Consider the following 21686-nt stretch of genomic DNA (forward strand, 5'->3'; position numbering starts at 1 on the left):
CCCTTCTCTAATCACAGAGGAAGCATGAATCTCATCTCATCTCATCTCAGGAGGACTTGACAGATGTTCTGTCTCACCGCTCGCCTAAGTAGTCTCCGATGACGGTCTTGTTGAGGCCCTCGCCTTTGTAGAGGAACTGAGCGATGTCTTCGGGGGTGTGTTGGAGGAGGTCGTTCTCCAGCAGGAACTGGATCCCCTGGGGAGGAAAAGAAGAGAAAACAGGATGGCTGTTCGTCTCAATCGAGGAGGGGGTGTTGGAAAATGACAGCAGGGTTTTCGTGGCTGAGCACCTTCTTCGGGTCCATGTTGAATTTCTTCCTGCCCATGGCGATCTGTTTGTTTCTCTGGGATGTTTTACTGCAACACACAAACAGAAATGTAGAGATTTCATTCAGTTTGCTTCATTTCTTTTTACCCTAAATAGCCTGTTAGGTACCGGGACGTCAAACACAACAATATACTTTATTTATAGTCGCAGCTACGATATTATTTCCTGCCACATCTGGTCTATCTATTATATGTGGACATGCTTGAGTCTAATCTAAAAAACATGTGCACACACGTCTCCAGACTTCAAAATGTGTGTGTGATTCAGGTGACAGTGATAGATGAGAGGACAAAGCAGACAAAACCATAGTGACAGACTGCACACACTGTTTACGTATGGAGAACATGCCTGTTGATTTATACCGGGCACATATGCCGCGCATCGGCTGTCACTGTTTGTTTAACGCAGCTGCTGGATGGAGATCATACGCCGTCTATCCGGACTGTAGCATTAAGTACACTGTATGGAACGGTGCTGTTATAACAGGTGTAATAAGTCAATATTTTATCGATGCAAACAACCAGGTAGATACGGCTGTCCGATACTGCTGAAGTCACATCCTCGTCAGCTATCGCCGTGTCATTCAAAACACGACACGTCATTCTAATCTAACCATGTCTGACGTCTCTGAACATGCAAATCCCAAAACCTAACAAAGACAGAGGCGCGACCAAGAGCCGCAGCTCTGGTGCTGGCTATCTGTAACCAGCGTTTGTGTTATTTAGAAATGAAGAGGTTGTGGGGATTTGTTGTTTTGTTGTAGCGACTTGAGGAGTAATACACATTCTACAAATCAATGTTACAAAAGGTTGATTTTTTTTAACAGCTAGTCATACTTTTAGAGAGCAGGATTACAAATAAACTAGTGATGGATTTCCCAAAAACTGGTAGCTATGAGTGAGGGGACTATTGGCCCCTGGTGGATCATTATACCTAAGTCTGCTTTTGATGATTTGTACGTTACTGCAGAGCTCCAAAAGTTCACGTCAAACAGAACATTTTTTAAAAAAGCCCCCAAATATTTTCAGAGAGTGATTGTTCGTCTTCAGTAATGTCAATAATCTTATGATCTTATCCAGGAGGGATCACATACATGATGTTTATCAGGGTTTGAACCCAAAATGATTCTGTATCAATGATGTTGTAGTTAGGGTTCAGTATTTCCCATGAATACATTTTTTTTTACATTTGCCATTACAGACACTGTGAAGTATCACACAGAATCTATGGTCTTTTAATTATTACTTACAATATCACCGAACTACTGTATGAAAACATAAAAATACCCGGAATATACAGACAAGCCGAGAGTGGCTTGAACGTGCTCTATTAGACACATCATATGCACCAACTACTATTGTGTCTTGGCTTCGGTGACTCACCTCTCTCCAACACACGTCAGCTGCTCAATCTCCGTCATGACTTCAGCTATCTCAAATTTCAACCTCTGAGAAGAAAGTGCGAGACACGTCACAGTCAGTTAAAACAGGAAAGATGATGTACAGCATGAACAGGACAGCAAACGCATCACACCAAATGGAAACTTCAGCCCTTTTTTTTGGAGTGTGCAAAGATGTTCTTCAGTTCAATTTGCATTGATGCCAGCATGCAAATAGCGCAACAGTGCAGATAGATAGGCAGAGAAGAGAAAATGATGACCAAACTTCAGACATTATGAAAAGAATAGACCATATGCAGAAATATTTTTAAAACCTTTTTTTCATTATTTTTTCTGCTATCAGCGCAGTGCATGATATCTACCAGAAAAAGCAGGACTACCATCAGATGCTCATTTGGTCAAACACACACCTCAATATCATCGAGCAGCTCTCTCTTCCTGCGTCGGATGTTTGACAGCTCATCCCTCTCCTCCAGGGACAGATCCTCAGGAACTGAAACACATGATGGAGAAAACACAGCACACATTAACTCCTGTTTGTACTCATATCGCATCAACATACCCACTCAGCTGGCTGCAGATGAGAGAAAAACAAAGGGAGCCCTCAATCCAATGTTGTCCAAACTTGTGGAGTTCACAACCAGAGATGTTAAATGGAAAATCATCATAAAAGTCATCCTCCCCCTTGTAAAGTGGAGTGAAAGCACTGCTGCTTCTGGGTTTGACTGTTTCACCCTGTTCTGCTGGAGCAACACATATCAAGAGCCTGCACGTTCGTCTTAATTAACTAGAGAAAGAGCGAGGGCGAAGGGTTTTAATTATTCCACTTGAAAGTGCTTTGCCCCCTCCCTCGTACTCCACTTGGCTCGGGGGAAAAATTCTATTAATAAAACCAATCCAGATTACGTTTTCTTTCATTAAAAGTGAATTTGGTAATTTGACACGGCCTATGACCCTGATCCACGGGCCGAAAAGGTTTCAGAGCTCGGAGGGGGGATGACTTCAGTTCTTTGCTCAGTTCTTTTCTTGTCTTTCTGGAGCAATCTTATTTGTCAATCTTTCATCCCACTCCCCTCGCTCTCTCTGCTCCATTCTCTCCCACGCACCCTTCATTTCTCAATTTTCCTCATCCCTCTGCAGTGCAGAGAGCCTGCGCGATCCTGCTTCATTAAGCCAGTTTAATAGCCAGAAAACGCAAGCTCAACAGGAAAATGGCACATCTAATATCACAGCCACTTTGTGCCTACATGTCGCTAAAAGAGCTATAAGTATATGTATATGTATATATATCCATATGTATATAAATATATAAAACATTACTTCTTATTTTCCCTCACAGGCGGGAAGCAGTGCCAATTACAGTAAAACAAGGTCACTGGGCTCGAAACGAAGCATTCAGCCCACTTTTTAATTCAACAGCTGTAAAAGAGTTGTGTTCAGGGGAGCCAAGTATTGTTACAAATGGTGTTCACATTAACAAAAGCGCTTCCTAACCTAGTTGTTTAATCCTGAAGCGCCGAGATGAATGTCAGGTAAACAGCAGCAGCAACAGCTGTGGGATTTCCTTTGTGGGCCGTGTAAGAGCACAGTGTAAGAAAGTATGAAAATAAAGGTCTTAATTAGCGTTCCTTACCTCGGGCAACCTCACAGCAGTTACACAACACAACTGTGAACGTACCTCCAAAGCCAGCTAGTGCTCATAAAAAAAAGTTTCATGGCTGTTTGAAACAATTCTGTAATGTTTTCTAGACCAGTTTTTTGCCTACAGGACCAAAAATGCTAATATCTGTCCATCTGTCATACAGGATGTCAAACACAGCTAAGGTTAGACTGTTGAGATGGGTTTTAAGTGTTAAAACTTAACAACAGTTCCAAACATAGGAAAATACTCTAATTTAGTCCCTTGCTGAGAGTTATGTGAGAAGACTGACACCACTCACATAAATATATCGGGTAAATATCAGGCTACAGCCAGTTGGCTTAGCTTAGCATAAAGACTGGACATGGGAAAACAGCTATCTTTGAAGAAAATCCTAAACTATCATCTACATCATTCTAACTAACATGTTTTTTGATCATATTTTGTTACTTTCATACAGCCAGGCTAGCTGTTTCTCCCTGCTTCCCGTCTTTATGCTAAGCTAAACAAGTGGTCCAACTACTGACTGTACCTTCGTGTTTAACAGATCTGAGAGTGGTGTCAATCTGTGCGCTAACTCTTGGCAAGAAATAAATGTGGAGCAGTTTCTTTAAACTCACTGGGCTAATGAGGGCATTCAAATGAAATGTCAAAAAGGTTTAACTCAATCACAACCAGTCAATTTTTGACAAAGCCTAGGGGGCTAAAGCAATGTATTTCTGTGCTTTGCTGGTTTAAAAGAGACAAGAAGTGATAGGCCTGAGGAGACACTGCAATTAAAGGTCAACCTATCTAGCTTGAAAAGGTCGTTAAAACTACTACACTGATCCAGTTTTGATGAAACTGATTTGACAGAGCTCAAACACAAACCTGATTATATTTTGCGGCGCTGAAACTTCGTGTAGCACCATAATCAGGGGAAGATATTTTTTTTTAAATTGTGGCCAATACCTGCTTCAGGGATGACATTTCCTGTTAGCTGCAGTAGTAGCCTACTTTGCGTAACTGCTAATTAGCACCTCACCTAAACTAAGTCATAGTCATAATGAGCCCATGTTGGAATGCTAATACCGTAAACTAAGATGGTAAATCCCTTCTAAACATCAGTATGTTAACATTTCCATAAAGAGCCTGCTAGCCTATGAACGTTAGCATTAATCTTAAAGCTGTAGTACAGCCTCACATGCTGCTAGCATGGCTGTGTACTCAAACCAAAAGTACATCTTCTCAAATGTGATTTTCCCATTATTTGTTGATATTAGTTATTATTGTCTTCGAAGGCGATTAACTTACTTCTAATTAAAACTACAAGTTTTTGATTTTTGCTTGGACAAAACCAGTAAAATGTTTCATATTTTTATATGACACAGACCAAAATGATAGTCAAGAAAATTACTGTCCCACAATTCAATAACACTAAAACTTTAAATATAATTTCAGCCCTAATATAATGATTCTTATTTGCATTTGCTGAGAGAAGGATAATGTTCCAGCAGGAGACAGCTCCATGTTTTCTATTGGCCTGAGGCTGCGCATTAGCTAATGGAGAGATCCAACGGCTCCAACAACATGCATGATTACAATCTTGATTCATTACAAATCAAATGCAAAGCAGAGGATGCTCCCTTTAACAGAAGCCTACCACTCTTAATGGCACAGCATTTCCATTATCCTCCCACCCAAGTTTCTCTTACTGAGTATTCTGTAACGCATCTCTTTCAAACCATACATTTGATAACAGAGAGGACTATAAAACCAGTGCGAATGTCCCTGTTCCAGTGGATAATCTTGTTTAGTGGCGGGGGGGGCTCCTCTACTCCTCTGCAGAGGTGGTCTCACCAATTACATTATTAACACACATCCCCCTGTGACCTTCTATGAGTCACTCAGGAAATTAATTTAGCGTCTTCAGTGGGCAGGGAGTGAGGCGCAGGGCTGAAGCTGGTTGTTGCCTCCATGTTGGCTCAAACCAAACACAGCCACGCTTGAATGATAATCTACTAAAATCAATGATGTTGTGAGTCATTGCCTCATAGCGAAGGACAGACACTAGGAGGGTCATACTGTCTAAAGCCGAGGCACTGATGGCAATTTGTGTGAGCTTAGCAAGCAGGAAACACGTTAACCTCTTTGACTTCTAAAAATCTATCTGCTGTACAAAAGCTCCAAAATCCACTGCATCTAGCCATGGGGTTGAGAGGGTCCAAAGGGTTTAAACTCCAACATGTGAGCCGCAGGACATGAGGCTCCAGTAATTTCCCCTCCCGAAAAACAAAAAATCCCTCATAATCTACTTTTAGGAGTAAATCCCCTGCTGCTCTTCACACCCAAAACTAACAACTGTCCCCCGGCCACCCACTGAAACCAGAGGCTTTGATGGCATTTAAACTAATGCCAGGATGCTTTAGCACCCACAAACTCAACACCACCTACATCAACTTTCAGTTTCATAACTTGTGCATTGAAGCCAATTGTTAGAGTGGAGACACACCAAGAGAGAGAGAAAAAGAATTTACAGGCCTTGAGAACTTATTCAAGGACTTCCCTCAACCAGTATCCATACCAGCTGCACAGGAAAGGCGCCGATGCACTCAAAGCACGTGGAGCTCAGAGAGAAAATCCCACGCTCACTTAACACTGGCTGCGGTCCCAGTTTTCACTCACTCGTGTCAGTGAGAGAGGATTTGTCCAGATCTACTGGCTATAAACTGGCGACTTCACCCTCTGTAATGTCTTTCAATGTGGGTGAGCTTAGAAAAAAAAAGTAACCCTGTTACCCCGGTTAGCCCTGCGGCGCACTGGGGCACAAGCATGGAAGCGGGACGGGCAAGAGAAACTTCCTTTGGACCTCAACTCTAATCTGAAACCCGTCACAGACTGTAGGCGATGACATTCTCTCCATTAAAGCCCGGGTCATACGTTAAGGCAGACGGACGGACGTGTGGATAGAATTTCTCATGAGCACATAGACACCGATGCCAGCTGGCAGTAATCCCACTCAGCCCGCCACTCTGTAAGTCTCTCAGAGCGGAAGTGTGATGTATGACAGCGAATGCACAGATGTTGTCGCCGACCGGCTGCTGCTCGCCTTTAACCAACTTTGCATCAACGATGCTGGACAAAATAACGTGACAGAGTGGCAGGAGAGTCTGGTGTAGCTGTCTGCAGAGGCACTTTGGCTCTGTGCCACAGAGCAGGAGCGCCAGGACCTCAGCACGGCACAAAGGTCGACGTGTGGAGATGGAGGTTATGATACAGAGGGTGAGAGGTCAGGCACACAGGCGTCAACGTGCATGTGCAACAAGCACGCTGCCATGCAGCAATAGAGTTGGGTTAGGGTTTCTCAATTAAAGCTGCTATAAATTTCCAAAAAATGGTATTAGATTTCATAAGTGCTGTAGGAGATTAAAAAAAGTTTACCCCAACAATACGGTTGATTTTTACTGAAAGACCTCTGACAAACATGCTAAATGAAAGATTGATTTGAAAGTAATGGAAGGGAGGTGTCTCAGTGGCTCTCTACATGGAGCACTCAGTATTAAATTAGGAATACTTCAAATTCCTTTTGTGTTATGTGAGTCTTGTTTAAAATTTAATCTCAGTTGTTCATCTGAAAGTCTTGGAGTGCGTTTTTATCTCTGCCTTATGAAAATCCACCATCATTTTTATCGTCTTTTTCCTTTGTTTCTTTAGCGCCATGAGTCATGATTTCTTTCATTACCTCGTAGTCGCATCAAACAATGCACTGTTTGGTCAATTAAATGCCAGAAAACAGTGAAAACGCACATTTTTTCATGGTGATAATCTCCTAAAGATGAATGTGACATCCTCAAATTGACTGATTTGTCCAAAAAAACAATATAAAACCTTAAGATACTGAAATATGCAAATCCAGCTGTTTACAGTTGCAAAGCAGGAACTAGAAAATGTCGTGTTTGGCATCTTTGCGTGAAAAATTACATAAATGATTAACATTGATGCGCAACTTTTTGTTCAAACGATCGCAAACAAATGAGTGAACTGACCAGTCATCCTAGCGCCACATTAAATTCATCACTTATTGCGCAACAAGCACAGAGGAAGAAGAAAGATCAGTCCTACCACACAGCAATCTGTCGAAACAGAGAACATGTTTGTGAGTGTGCTGATTCATTATCATGCTGAATTAATTATGTACTGGGGGACGCTTCAGGGACTAATACTGCACAAGTAACACAATTTGTCTCAATAAACAGATGACTTCCTTTCAAACGGTATGAATTCCTGATAAATTGATGTGTTGTGCGTGACATCTGAGAAATCCTGCATTATTACAGTACGGTGTTCGGTAATAACTCAGTAATGACAGTCCAGCCCCGGCTGTTGCGTGAGAGGAGAGATTTTTGGGGAGCTAATATGGCTTTGAGATTTTTAACTACCGCTGGCGACCCGAGGAGAATCTGGGGCTCGGGGAGCTGAAGAGCCCCCACACTGATTGCTCGGGTTAATCTGCAGTTTTGGGAGGGGACCCCCTGCCGCGAGTGCATTTGTGCGAGAGTGTTGTTGCATGGGAGGTGGTCCGCACACCATGTCCTCCTTTATATCACACATCTGCTCAGCATCAGCACTATGTCAACATTTGATTCGATGAACACCGCTAGTAGAATCCGAGGGGCTTCCACCGCCATATGCTGGCGGGCCAAAGTAACCATAATCTGATGATTTGATCGGCCTGAGAAGGAATTAGATGGATGCTGTTTCTTCTGGCACTCGGGCAGGATGAGGGGCTTTCACAGACGGAGTGCAGTTCAAGAAGCTCCCTGTCCGGTCACTGCAACAGATCTCAGACGATCATCCAGGTTTTAGGCAGAGGCTGTAAAAGCATCTTTTATTCTCTCACGGGGCTAGAACATCTACAATTTAACAAAAAGAGGCTGAATGCACACCAAAACTGGCATGTATATGTACTTTTTTTTTTTTTTTTAACTCAGGTAAACCAACTAAAAATATTCCAGTGACTCCTCTCCCATAGTCTGTGGATGAGTTTGCCTTCGTGTTTTTTTGTTCTGGTCTTTCACGTTCAATGTAACGAATAATTGACAAAAGAAAGCAGTGTGGAGGCCGGTGACAGTGTTACAATGGCTACTTCCTAATATCTTTTACTGCAGTTTTTCAAACTCAAGAGACTGAAAGATGCACTTTGACGGATGTTTATGCGCCAACGTTCTCCATCTTGGTGTCATGTTCCATCACCGCCAATTGGAGCTGGGTAGATACCTGTGCTTTCATTTGATCCAGCAATGAATTCTGATTGTGACCATCGCCTTTGTAGTGCTCCGTTAATTCACCCAATCGATTAGTAAGTGCCTATATTATATCTCATCTAGATGTAGACTAACTGCTAGCCGTTTTGCTAAGAGCTAGATTATACTTCTGTTTTTACCAAGTGGGAGATGTCAGCAGGGTCTGAAATAACCACTGTCAAGGTAAACGTTATACTGGCTGAACATCAGTGAGCATCGTCATTGTGACAAACTCACATGGCTGCTAGCATGGCTGCAGACTCTCAATGTGTTCTACCCTTTCCCGACTTTAAATACTGTAAAATCGAAGCTTTGCCGTGTCAAACCTGCCTCTGGATCCCGGTCCCAACAAACAAATACCGAAGACATGGATGTGACACTCGATTTTGAAAGGCGACATATATTTGAGGGATTATTTCCTGACAGGCACGGCGGCTGCTTCCCGCGGGTGTCAGGTGATTGACGGGGAACAGAATGAATGTAACGCTCTATCTGATACAGACACTCACCTCCGTTATTGTGATGGATATCAAGCTCAGGAGCAATTTTGAAATCTGTACCGGCCGCTTTTCCTTCCCCACACAACAGCGAATGAGAGGAAATATGTTTTTGTGTCGCTGATGACGCTGACTAGAAGAGAAGACACTGGCAGGGAGAGGGTCAACCTGGACGACTGGCATTCCAGTGTGCCGCTCTGTGTCGGCCCCCAGGCTGCTTGGAGGTACAGGACGTCCCTCTGTTGGTTGTTAGCCTGCCTGCAAAATCACCCGACTCTGGTGGACCACCCTGATCCCACTCACAACGAGACCACAGCTAACTCTGATCGCAACAACAGAAAACCACCCACTAAGTTTAGAGAATAGGTTCACTCATGGTACTACGGCTCTACGTTGACTACGGTTCGAGATGGAGCTTGTTAAACATCATAATGTCCCATGGCTGTCTGCTGGATCAAAGACTCGCCATTCAAAGCAGCCTTGTCCTCGACAGAAGACAAAATATTCGCTTGATCGCAGAAAAAAAAGGGGGGGCAGGAAATGAAACGAAAAGTGCCAGGACGTGTTATTAAGGTGAGTACGAGCTGGGCGTTGGTGTGGTTCTCCATTTCTGTTGAGCCAGAAGCCAAGAAACACACGTCTGCTCTCTCTGAACACCCTCCTCCCCCACAATCCTTGTCTGTATGGTCAGCTGGCCCCTGTTTTCTCTCAACCCTCCTTCCACTGAAATTAGGCGTGGATTACTCGAAACACAGTACATCTCTGCTGCCCTTAATGTCAGTCTGTGTTCCTCCCCGACTCCAGCTCATTTAATTTGCTGTTCCCTTTGTCTCCCATCTGCTCTCCGTCTCGCACTTAAAGGGCTTCCCCTCTGGACAGCTCCGAGCAATAATTCCAGGCAAAGAGTACCTCTATTCACAACAGCAGAGACGTTGCCCGACTGAAACTGCTCCGATGTCTTGTCTGCCACACACACACACACACACACACACACACACACACACACACACACACTGCCATGGTGATGGGAACATGTCAGGAAGCCTCCCCAGTCTCTCCTCTAATCAGGTCCATATGTAGTCTTCTCTTTCAGCTCTTAAATAGTGCAGTTTGTTACAAGCTCCCGCTCAATCCCTGCACATCATCCGTGGCAGCACTGTCTGTGTTTGTGTATTTGTCTTGTTGCATGCGGTGTAATGCAGTGTATGTTTAATCTTCTAATGTTGCGCCACAAAACCCATAATCTTGGCAGTCAAAATGAATTTCTGTTCTTTCCAAATCTCCCCTTAAGCCTTTCAACAACATAGCCAGCCTGCCAGGGTCAACCAATGAGATTGTAAAGAGTACATTTTAGCACATTTTTTGGCGTCTGTGCAGACACACATAAGAGACACGTCTTGTCTAAACCGTTGCAGACATTATAGTTTCAGGCTACTGTGCTGCAGGAAATTTGGATGTGGTGAATTCAGTCCAGCTATGTGTCTATGTCTAACCCTAAAGGAGAAATTCTGCCGGCTGCAAAGTTAAAGTTAATAAAGCTTAAGAAATGCATCGAAAGGTATTCAAGCAGGATTTAACACCATAAATAGTTAGTGTTATTGGTAATGGTCTGTTATTATGTTGAAATTATATTTTTAGAGTTTGAAAAATAAATTTTTTTGCTTTTTTTTTTTGTTTACCAAATGTTAGATGAAACGTATGAATGTATGAATTTAACATGCGACTTCAAAAGTGCTCATCGACAAGCTTCAGCTAGCTTTTTGTTACTTTTGGACATTGCCCGGCTAGAAGTTTCGCCATTTTCCAGTCTATATGCTTACAGAAACTAACAGGCATCAGCTTGTAGTTTCATTGTTGGTGTTTAGACGAATAAGAAAATATTCTTCAGACTGGGAAACACGCTATTTTTCTATTTTTGCCAAATGTTTGATGAAAATAAACTGAAGCTTATGCTAGCTGCTGTGAGGTTAGCTTTGGGCAGAGACTACCAAAGCGGGGGAAATGTCTGTCAAAAGAGGCAGTCATAGTTTGTCACATGATCTCCTGCAAAGCTCCAAAATGTTGTTTTCCACACTGCAGTATGTGCGCAAATTTAACACACAAGATTAAAAAAAAAAATGCTAAAAACAAGCATTAGCAAGTGTTTCGTTACCTTTGGATGGAGCCAGGCTAGCAGTTTAGCACATACACATCAATCTGCCTGTTTAAAATTCTCTGTAAGAAAATGAATAACCATATTTCCAAAACTGTCTAACTATTTTATTAACTAGTGATGTCTGGCCAAGTGTGGAACTGATTTTTGGCTTCTTTTTTTATTGAACTCGCAAAAAAATGCACAGACTGTTTTTCAAACCACATTCTTTCCTTTTCCCCAGCTTTAGGACAAAGTTAATTTTGGAGGGAAAATGCTGGAAAATGTTGTAAAAGCAAGTATCACCAAAACACATAACTTCATACCTATTTTATTACACATGGAACAAAGTTTACTGAAAGTTTCTGTGACACCTCTGCCTTTCATTTTTGAAGATGACTGACGCAATTCATCATGGATTTGATTGATCCATAATAAAGCTAGGAAATATTCACGCTTGAGAGGAAGGGACTATTGATTTCAGCATTTTTATTTTTATTTTTTTTGCTTTAATGAAATTACTCAAAATCAAATCAAAATGGTCAAATCAAACTAAACGAGCAATCATTTTTGGTTGATTCCGCAGACGTGCAGCGTGTCTACAGATGCAAAAAGAGACCGCTGTCTGAGCTCTGCAGTCTCCCCATTCAGCACCAACCACTTACAATAAGCCCGCCAGCCTCCCAGGACGAAGTATAGCTAGAGAGCAGCCACAGTCGCCTCAAGTGACTGTCTGATGTCCTCCCACACACTCACCCTAGAGCCACAACAAAGAGCGTACCCTAATCACACCAACTTCCCCGTCTTACCAGCTAATCCCCCTCAGAACTATGGTACTAGACGCCAAGAAATCACACACACACAGTGTGTTGGTTCAGGTTTTTCCAAAAGCCACCTTAGCTTAGGTTTCATGCCTGCTGGGGTGAATGTGATATGAAATAACTGCAAACAGTCAGATGTCCATTAAGTTTGAGGAGATGATTGCAAAAAAGGCAGGGGGGAAGAAAGGCACCGGTTTTCTTTCTAAGGGAGATATCTGAAAACCAATCAGAGAGCCAAGGTGTGCATTTCTGCTGCGTGTGCACCATTAATAGGACGCTGAAGACAAAACAGCCGTGCCTCACTCGGATGCGATTTGTTATTTTAGCACACACTCACACATTCAGTCCAAAGGGAGTAGAAGAATTGAAGGAAAAAGACTTTCCCATTCAACTTTTCCCACACTCAGACAGAAAGAGGAGCGCTGACTGATGCGGTGGGGTTATCACAGACGGCACTTACACAGGAAATATGGACGAGGAAACCTCGCAGGACCGCATAAACAAACATTTTGGCACTTTTTTGTGGCGTCAAGCACAAGACATGTTTTGTTTGGGAGCCTGAGTCGTCGCAGAGGTTTTTATTCAGGCGGAAGGAATTTTTAAAAGGTGAATTCTATTAATTCCAGCGCTTTAATACCCCAACCTCCCAAAACAGCCATTTACTCAGCCTATATTAATCCCCCGACTGAAGCATCACAAAGCTGCTATAAAGAAGAGAAAATACAAGGAGGCCAAGTGTTAAAATTCATGGCCTCCATCCAGCCGTTCAGTGAGCTGCTTCCCAGCCAATTTCTGCTTCTGTGTTCTTTCCACTTCTCCATCCAGCTATACAATGATGCTAAAAACAGACTCATGACTAATGAAAACACTTCAGATTTTTTTTTTTTTTCAAGCCTGTTGCTCATTTTCATCCATTTTGAGGCCAGGCCCTGTCTGCTCCGTGGAGTGTAAACGGAGCGGAGAAGCGCCAACTCTGTTTAGCGAGCGCAGTAAACATGCACTAATGAATCCCAGGCTATAAATGAGACCCACAAGTAGTTTGCTTCAACGTGGAGCTAAGTTTAGCCGAGAAATATGCACGGGTCAGCCTCCCCTTGTTCCTGCACCACCATTATTCCAGGAAATGATGTACCCTACTGAAGTGATCTGACATGCCTCAGACTTATTCTATATTTGCCTGGACAGGACTTCTCTACGTCTGCACAAGGAGCATGCCTCTAAAAAGCATCTGGGGTCGCTGCTTAGCTCAGTTGGTAGAGCAGGTGTCCCATGTACAGAGGCTTTGTCCTCGCTGCAGATGCCCCAGGTTTGAGCCCCAGCTTTGGACCTTTTGCTGCATGTCACTCCCCCTCTCTCTCATCCTGTTTCCTGTCATATCATATTTCCTGTACTATCAATTAAAAAACAAATACTTAAAAAAAACAAAAACAAAAAAAACTGAAAGCATCTGCGTAAACCTGCCTTGTTATATTTTTTGGCCACTAGGTGGCAACACAGCGAGCTGTAAAAACAACATTGACATACTTCCACCTTACAAAGCTGCCAACAATGTTTGCAAATGGTGGCTTATTTACACATCCAGAAGACAAGCGGCCACATTAGCATCGGTTTGAGAAATTAAGCCCAATATTCAGTCTCCTTTTAGCTCTGTGATACCCTTATTTAGCTGAAATCTTTCCTTTTAGCTACTTAGCTAATGGGTGAACAAGCTCGACCTTGCATATTTTTCAATTCTTTTTGGGAGGCTCCTGGAGACTCGGATTAAGCCAGACAAGATGTATGGAGCCATTTAAGGTTTTCTTTTGTCATTTTAAAACAAGTCTCCAGCTTCTTCAGTTGTTCAGAGGGAACGCGGCAATGCTATTTGAAGCACCACCTCCTAACAGAGATACGGGGCTCTCCCGCTGCTAAATGCTCCATTATGGTCACAAGCTAGACACAAGATAAATCATCGTTTTCACTGTGAATAGATGCCAGCTGCATCTGGAGAAATCTTTCGTGAAAGCGGTGAACCAAAACAGTGACAATATGGACCGTAAAAGCAAAATAATGAGTTTAAAGATGCTAAAATGCTCCTTAAAGCTAAGAGGAACTGCAGAATTGCCTTTTATCTGCCACTAAACACTCTCTCTTTAACATTACAGGTAGTCATTTACTTCATTGTTGATAAAATATAGAGTTTATAGCAGCTTTATTGCACTGCTCCTTCCTCAGTTTGGGGCCCTGAGTAATCAATAACTCTGATTGCCATAATGCAGCTCCTCTCACACTGTTTCAGCTCAGTGAGAGGTGGCTTGTGGGAGTCTTAACTGTTCATACACCATCTATTAATCCTAAAGAGTATCATGACATCTGTTGGCTCCGTTCTCTGTTGTTCTGAGACTCGTCCGCTGGTGCAGAGCAAATTATAGCCCCAACTTTGAACGTATGTTGTACAGTTTGCACGCATGCTGCACATGCAGGCATGAGAGCATTGGCCCTAATGTGCTAATGCATGAGGATGACTTGGGTAATGCGTTCGTTGGCATGCAAGAGAACATCCCAGAGCTATGAAGCGCAGCTTGTCACTGGATGGATCCACAGCCACTGCGATGGAAGGTCCCAAGGAATGGTTTAGTCTATATTCCTGTGATTGTTGATGTCCTAATCAAGATGTTCTCTAAGTCCTTTACTATTGGGTGTCTGCAGATATCAAGTCAGATCTTAAACGTTCTTATATTTCCATTTATTTTGAGAAAAATATATTGGACACATAGAAATAACATGTAAACTACCTAATCACCTTATTTGTATTAAGATACATGATCCAAATAAAAAAGGTGCTTTATTTAAACCATAATGTGATCAACTTAAATGATGTGAGCGAAAATGTAACGGGAGAATTTAACACAATCCACTTGAAAGAAGACTTATCACTCTTGATGAAGGTGTAAGTGTCAAATTTAGCACCTAGTGTCTGTGTGTGACACCAGCGTATCGAGGTGTGCACGCCAACAATGTTAAGTGGCGCGTGTGAGGCAGCGACAGCGTCAGCGAGCGAACGAGCGATCTTAATTGCTTTAACATTTATGGTAAGTTATTTTGGTGCACAGTGCTGCACGTATATCTCTGAGTCTGCGTTGTGCGTTTCCAGTCTGATCACATCGCAGACAGCAATGCCTCTGCTGCTCGCTGACATCCTGTCATATGATTCAGAGACCGGTATCTCTTGGACCGGCCTCGCGTATGGTGGAGCATGTGATTATCTCATTTTTGAGGTGACATTTATGGCTGCAGTGAGTCCGCATGGTTTGAGTTACAAAGACAGTCAAAAACCAGACCACAGTGACACATTCAAGCCTCTGCTCTGAAACACAATAGGTCTGTGGATATAACCGAAGTCTTCCTTCTGGATGACAATACATATCCAAATATAGCTCAAATTATCTGTAAATGCAATGAATAGTTTATTTTTTTATAGAAAAAAAAAAACATTTCTGAATCTCTCTTTAGAGTCTTTAAGGAACAAGCTCCTTGTTTTCACATGGCTGGTTGGAGAGCAACATCCAAATAATGATGAATTTTGCCATAACGAGTGTGATTTGCGACCCAACGAATAACCAATAACTACACACATCGTGAAAATAATGATGTTTTTCAATCATCATATCACAAAGACCTAAAAACACGCAACAAAATAAAAGTGAGATGTTGTTCACGCACAGTTGACTTCTGATGAAGTGTCCACAATCAGGGGGGTTCTCCCTCCTGGGATCATGAATATGCTCAGACAAGTTCAAGGTAATCTGTAAACAATTTCATTTGGACTTCTCCTGTGTGCAATTTCTGCCCAAGAAGGTAGGAGAGGAAATTTCAGACTGTCATCAAAAGCCTCAGAGCTCATCCTCTGGGACCATGAATATGATGTATATCCTGCATATATAATGAAAATGTATATATCAGTGTAAGGGAATGAAGAGTCGAGATCCTTGAGAGATTTGAGTTTTTTTCAGGGCCAATACCAATTTTTAGTAATCAGTAAGACCGAAAATGAATATTTGGAACCAATATACATTTGCATTAAAAAATTAAATCATTCGTTTTAAAATATAGACTAGCCAGTGACAGAATATAACTAACTACAATTCACTTGAGTACTGTACTAAAGTACTAAAATACTTTACTTAAGTATTTCCATTTCTTGCTTCTTCATATGTAATTTCCACCACATTTCTTTGATACAACTAGTTACGAGTTACTTTACAGATTCAGATTACGCAGTGTTGATAGGCTGTTACTCATCAGATAGTGTAGAGGAAGAGAAAGAATGTTACATCAGGGCAAAAGTATAGCAGTTTTGAACAGACTTATTCTATAAGCAATCAGACATGCAAAAAAACAGCAATACGGATAATCTGAAAAATGCTGAATACCAGCCAGGCCGATAATCGCTCTATCCCTAATGAAGAGTATGATTAGTGAAGGTTGTGCCTACTTAAGGAGCAGGCTCTGCTACTACACCATAGCCTCTGTACACACAAGTGTAAATTAAGATCACTGAAATAGGTCAAACTTGCTCATTCCCACTTCCATTCATATTCAGGGCAAAGTGTGCTGGTTCACATTCACACATGAATATACGTGGAGGGGGTCGTGGACATCCAGATGAGGGACTCTCTCTCCTGGCTCGGCTAATCGCTCACAGTTTAACTGACAAACTCTTATCTGACTATAACCATTTGTTTACACGACACTGGCTTGAAGGCCTTCAGCCCACAAGGCGGTTTGGATTATCTGCTCAGAAGTGTACTGCGTGTGTGTTTTGGCACTATCATAAAATAACTGATCTGAGACCCGGAGCTGCGACGGCAGCCACCATGAGAGGGAGAGTAATCCGGGCTGGACATGCAGCTGCACGGGTTCACTTCATGCAGCTTCATCAGTAAATCACACAGTCGAGTCTGTGGCATGAAATACTCTCACTTCAGTTTGTTAGCTTCTATTACTATTAAGTAATTATGCTCCAATGTGACTTTATTATACACTATATTTAGTGAGCTTCTAATATGCAAGTCAAAGATTTACTCCCATATGATTATTAAAGGCACTTCCTCCTTCTTTCCTTTCTTAGTTGTTTTTTTTTGCTTCAACTATAATAATCCATATCACAGCACATTACTAAATTTTGCACAATTTGCACCATTTATAAGAAGCACGTGACCTTGTCATAATTTATAGTGGATTAAAGGAGCACTATGTAGAACCTTAAACTCTTTTTTTGATTTACAATGTTAATAAGGTAATAATACAAACTCACCTTTGTCCACAACTGAGTAAACAAGCTGTTCTCAGAGGAAAATAATGTCAACACTGTTTGAAGCTAGAGAGGTGGCAGGGTCCGCCACATATGAACAAAGTGAATGGAATTGTGTTGTCCTTTAAGGTTGGTTTGTTTATTCGGTCATGAAAACAGAGAGTTTGTTTATTTAGTTTGTCCAGAGCATAACGAGTCCAACGCTGGAAACTACATAGTGCACCTTTAAAGGACCATTTTTTTTCTTTATTTGCTATATTTTTGTTGCGGGATGTAGATCCTGCCATAAGTCTGTCCTCCACATGGAAGGCTGCCAGCCAGATATCTTATCAATTTCCACCAGTTTACAGGCTCCCAACAGGCGCAGAGATACCCAGAGCAACTTCAAAGACATCAAAGACATCAGACAGACGGACAGAAAGGTGCATGCATGATAAATCTGCAGGCTTGTTTTTTATTTTTACACCATGACTTCAGCGTCTCAAAACATGTTTCTGTGCAGGAACAGACAGACTCTTTCTCACCAAGTCGCGCTGTGTTATTATTATTATTATTATTATTTCTCAGAATTGCTCCTTTAATGTCAGGTTTTTAAATCATGACAACCCACTCTGGTTGTTTTTTTTCCCATTTAGATCTGCAAATAAATAGGCTACATAATGCAAATAAGAGAAAAACTACACACAACATCCTGGTTCTGGAAAACCTCCGTGTCCCCCTCTGACTCAGACTCACACATCCATCTATACATCCCCTGCACACGGGCTGAGAGAGGAAACCAGTGTGGGGAGAAGGAAAAACAAGCCTTACCGTGATTGTCTTCATCCATATCGGCCGAAGCAGTGGCAGGGCAGCCCCGCACAAGACGTGAGAGACTGAAACCTCCCGGAAATATGTCTTTTTTTCCCCCTGACTGATTCTCAGCGTGATTGTGTTTGCTTTTTTCCCCCACGCTGACAGTCAGTCGAAGCCGGTGTGTGACAGAAAGATGGGTGAAGATGTCAGCGGTGAAATGAATGGAGAAAAAAAAAAGAAAGGGAAAATACGTCTGGGTGTAGATTAAACAGAGGTCTCCGTAAAAGAAATATAGGAGGGGATATTTCAGAGGTGTCTGACCGCGATGTGAGAGACTGGCCGCTGCGCTTCTCCCTCCTGCTCCATCCTCAGCTGCTCCGTCTGCATTCACATTAGCTACACTGCAACCGCGGCGACGTCATCAAGCCCCGCCCCTGCTAACAACCCCCCCCCCCCCCCCCCCCCCCCCCACACACACACACACACACACGCATACTAAAAGTAGTTGAATGTATTCAATCTAAAAATACTGTAATGAGCCTATATAATATACCAGCCATGTTTGAGTTGTGTAAAATGTGAATTCCAGCCTGCCCGCATGTTTGGAAAAAGCTTACACAGCCTTCTTGCGCTCCTACATCTGGTAAGACATGATAAACTACCCTCTAATGGCCCACTGTGCAAGAGGGTGCCCTTCCACTGAGAGTGAACATGATGAAGTGTCCTCCAGGAGACCCTTTCAGCAGAGAAAGTGCCGTCTAGAGTGTCCTCAAGGTGATAACGAGCCCTTGAAGGTGCGCATCAAGTGGAGAAAACCCAGTGCAGTGCCCTCTAGTGTGTACTTCCAGCAGAGAAAGAGGAGATTGCGTCGTATCATATCATATTGCACCTCATCGTATCGCATCGCATCGCATCGCATCGCATCGCATCGCATCGTATCGTATCGTATCGCATCGCATCGCATCGTATCGCATCGCATCGCATCGTATCATGTCGTATCATATTGTACATACATATTATGTATATATTTATATTCTTGCCTCTTTTTGTTGTTTATTTTTTTAATATCATTGTGACTTTCATCATGACTTTCATGACTTTTATCTTGAAGGAACAAACATGAAATAACTTCAGGAAATTCAGTGTCTTGAGGGTCACATCTAGATTTCATCATTGGTTACTGTGTTCAGTTACAAGAGACTGCAGTAGGGCATGTTGCAAGCAAACATGTAACAATAAAAGACCAGATTTACCATGATCTAATTGACTTATTTGGAAATTGGACACTAAGAGGAATGAGCAGTTTTATCACCCTGTCCATTTTCAATTTGATTCAGCAAACTGGGTTAAACCGGGGATTGATTTACGGCTTGTCTGACCATTCATGTGGCTTCTGTGGCATTGTTGCCTTCAATGGGCTGAACTTCTGACCCTCCATGGTGCAGTGAGCCGTAGCCACCAGTCTGTGAAGTCTCCATTTCAGCATTCATGCAGATAAGACATCAATGAATGTAAAAACACCTTTTGCATGTCAATTTGAATCACACACAGTATAAGATGAGTAACCCTTTGACTGTAAGGACTCCTAACATTACATTTACGTAGTCTTCCTTAAGTTCAGTTAGGGTTCAAACCACCTAACCAATAATGTGAAGGTAAAGTGATAAGCGGGAAACATCCCCTGGTTTTATTGCAGTTCTGACTGAGCTGTTTCACCTCGTAAGGCTACTCGATCCACGCATGCACATTCAAATCATAATATATTATTAAGAATGATCTCTTTACATGGTGTCTGTTTAACATTACCAGTTTACTTAAAATTATTTACTTCATTTAATATTCGCACATTTAATCAGCTGATTTTAGGAAGAACTTTATTTAAATAAACAAAAGAAAAAAACAATTAGTTTAATCCTGAAAATCTAAAGGAACTTCCCTTAATCTGACCTCACAGATCCACTCTACTTTCCTTACTGACGTAGGCTTGACGCCACCTTTAAAGGCTCGCGGCCGAACAGAATCCGGCTCGGGTATTTCCTGTCTCTGCCCGTGTGAGCTCACCACTGACGGAGGCTTTTCCAGGGAAGATCCCAACCACGCCAGCGGTGATGTGCTGCAGGGAGGAATATGAAGGCAGGACTCAGCATGTGGTCCCGTGTTCAGGAAGGGAGTTGGTGCTGTGGACTCATTGTGCAGCACTACAGAGGGACAATGGTAGAAAGTCACAGGAAGGGAAGTGATGTGATTAGCCTGCCCTCCTTCACCCTTACTATGTTATGAAACCTGATCCGACTTGTGTCACTTCACTGCCAGTGATGAAATGTAACTAATTGTATTTTCTATCAGTACAATTTTGACGTACCTGTACTTTACTTGTGTATTTCTATGTACATACATATCAATCTGCTAGACCAGAAGCATGAATACCCAGTCCAATTGAGTGTATCTATGAGTGTGTTGGATTTTCCTTCTGCGGCACGGTCTCACACACCTCTCAACCTGCTGGCAGTGCGGCCACACTCACATAACCGATGCATGTGTCCATTGTTTCAAACACCAGGAGTGACCTCACTGTTACTGGAACCAGTATGGCACAGACTAAATTTACACACATTTCCAATCCATGCAACTTTGCTCATGATGTAATACACTTGAAAATACGCATAACTCATAAAGGTGTAGTGTTGGTTGTTAAGGTGGAATAGGATTTTCCACATGTGGAAACAAAATATGCATCTTCACATGTGACCATTTCTATATTTGAATTACAAGAAATTAACACTTCCACATGTGAATTATGAATATTATTATGTTATTGGCTTTTTTCAACATGTGGAAATCAAGAGACTAAACATAACAGATTACTGCATGAGTTATGTTTATCAGAGCATACCGTATTAACACTGTAATATGTTCACCTCATCAGCCTTTAATGGTCAATTGATCAAATGGCCAGTGCTCAAAGAGCGGACATGGTTTAATTACCTTTAAATATCACTTAGTTCAGGCTCAAAAAGCGTCTCATGAGCTGATCACATGACACCGATACAAACTCTGCTCTCTCTGAGAATATATGTTTCCTTCGTTAACGTTCTGCTCCAAAAATAGAAAATGAATGGTCTCACATGTTTTCCCCTCATTAGCTGTGGGCATAAACAATACTGACATCACAGCATTTCTAGTTCGAATTAATTTATGGTCTGTTCCCATCAATTCTTCCTCATACACCCTCAGAGGCCCGCTCGCAGCCAGGGACCACGCGGAATGGGTTTCACATGACGTCTTCATCACCATCTCTCTTCTTCTGTATCTCCCTAACAAGCACACAGCAAGTTGAGAGGGAGGTGAATGCCGTCAGTTTTGGGAATAATCCTGTGTTAAGTGCTGATGTCCGGACCAGAACAGGAAACGGCTCTATTTCCAGCTTCAGCAGAACCAAGAGGGTGGAGTCCAGCAAGAGCTCTCTCCATCCCACACTTTAATTATTTCCATCTAATCAAT

The 21686-nt window shown here is 42.3% G+C and overlaps 1 protein-coding gene across 1 annotated transcript in view; it reads right to left on the reverse strand.

Moving 5' to 3' along the window:
* LOC119009933 (cytohesin-3-like) overlaps positions 1 to 18558 on the reverse strand; it is a 36054-nt gene extending 17496 nt beyond the window's left edge. Inside the window, exons 1-5 of the mRNA XM_037081680.1 lie at positions 18201 to 18558; positions 2138 to 2220; positions 1711 to 1775; positions 291 to 357; positions 78 to 196 (exon numbers count right to left, since the gene is read on the reverse strand). Coding sequence (XP_036937575.1) covers positions 78 to 196; positions 291 to 357; positions 1711 to 1775; positions 2138 to 2220; positions 18201 to 18219 — 353 coding nt within the window. The 5' untranslated portion in view covers positions 18220 to 18558. The remainder of the gene's footprint in view (positions 1 to 77; positions 197 to 290; positions 358 to 1710; positions 1776 to 2137; positions 2221 to 18200) is intronic.
* Positions 18559 to 21686: the final 3128 nt, after the last annotated feature.

The sequence above is a fragment of the Acanthopagrus latus genome, chromosome 20 (assembly GCF_904848185.1).
Source record: "Acanthopagrus latus isolate v.2019 chromosome 20, fAcaLat1.1, whole genome shotgun sequence".
NCBI lineage: Eukaryota > Metazoa > Chordata > Actinopteri > Spariformes > Sparidae > Acanthopagrus > Acanthopagrus latus.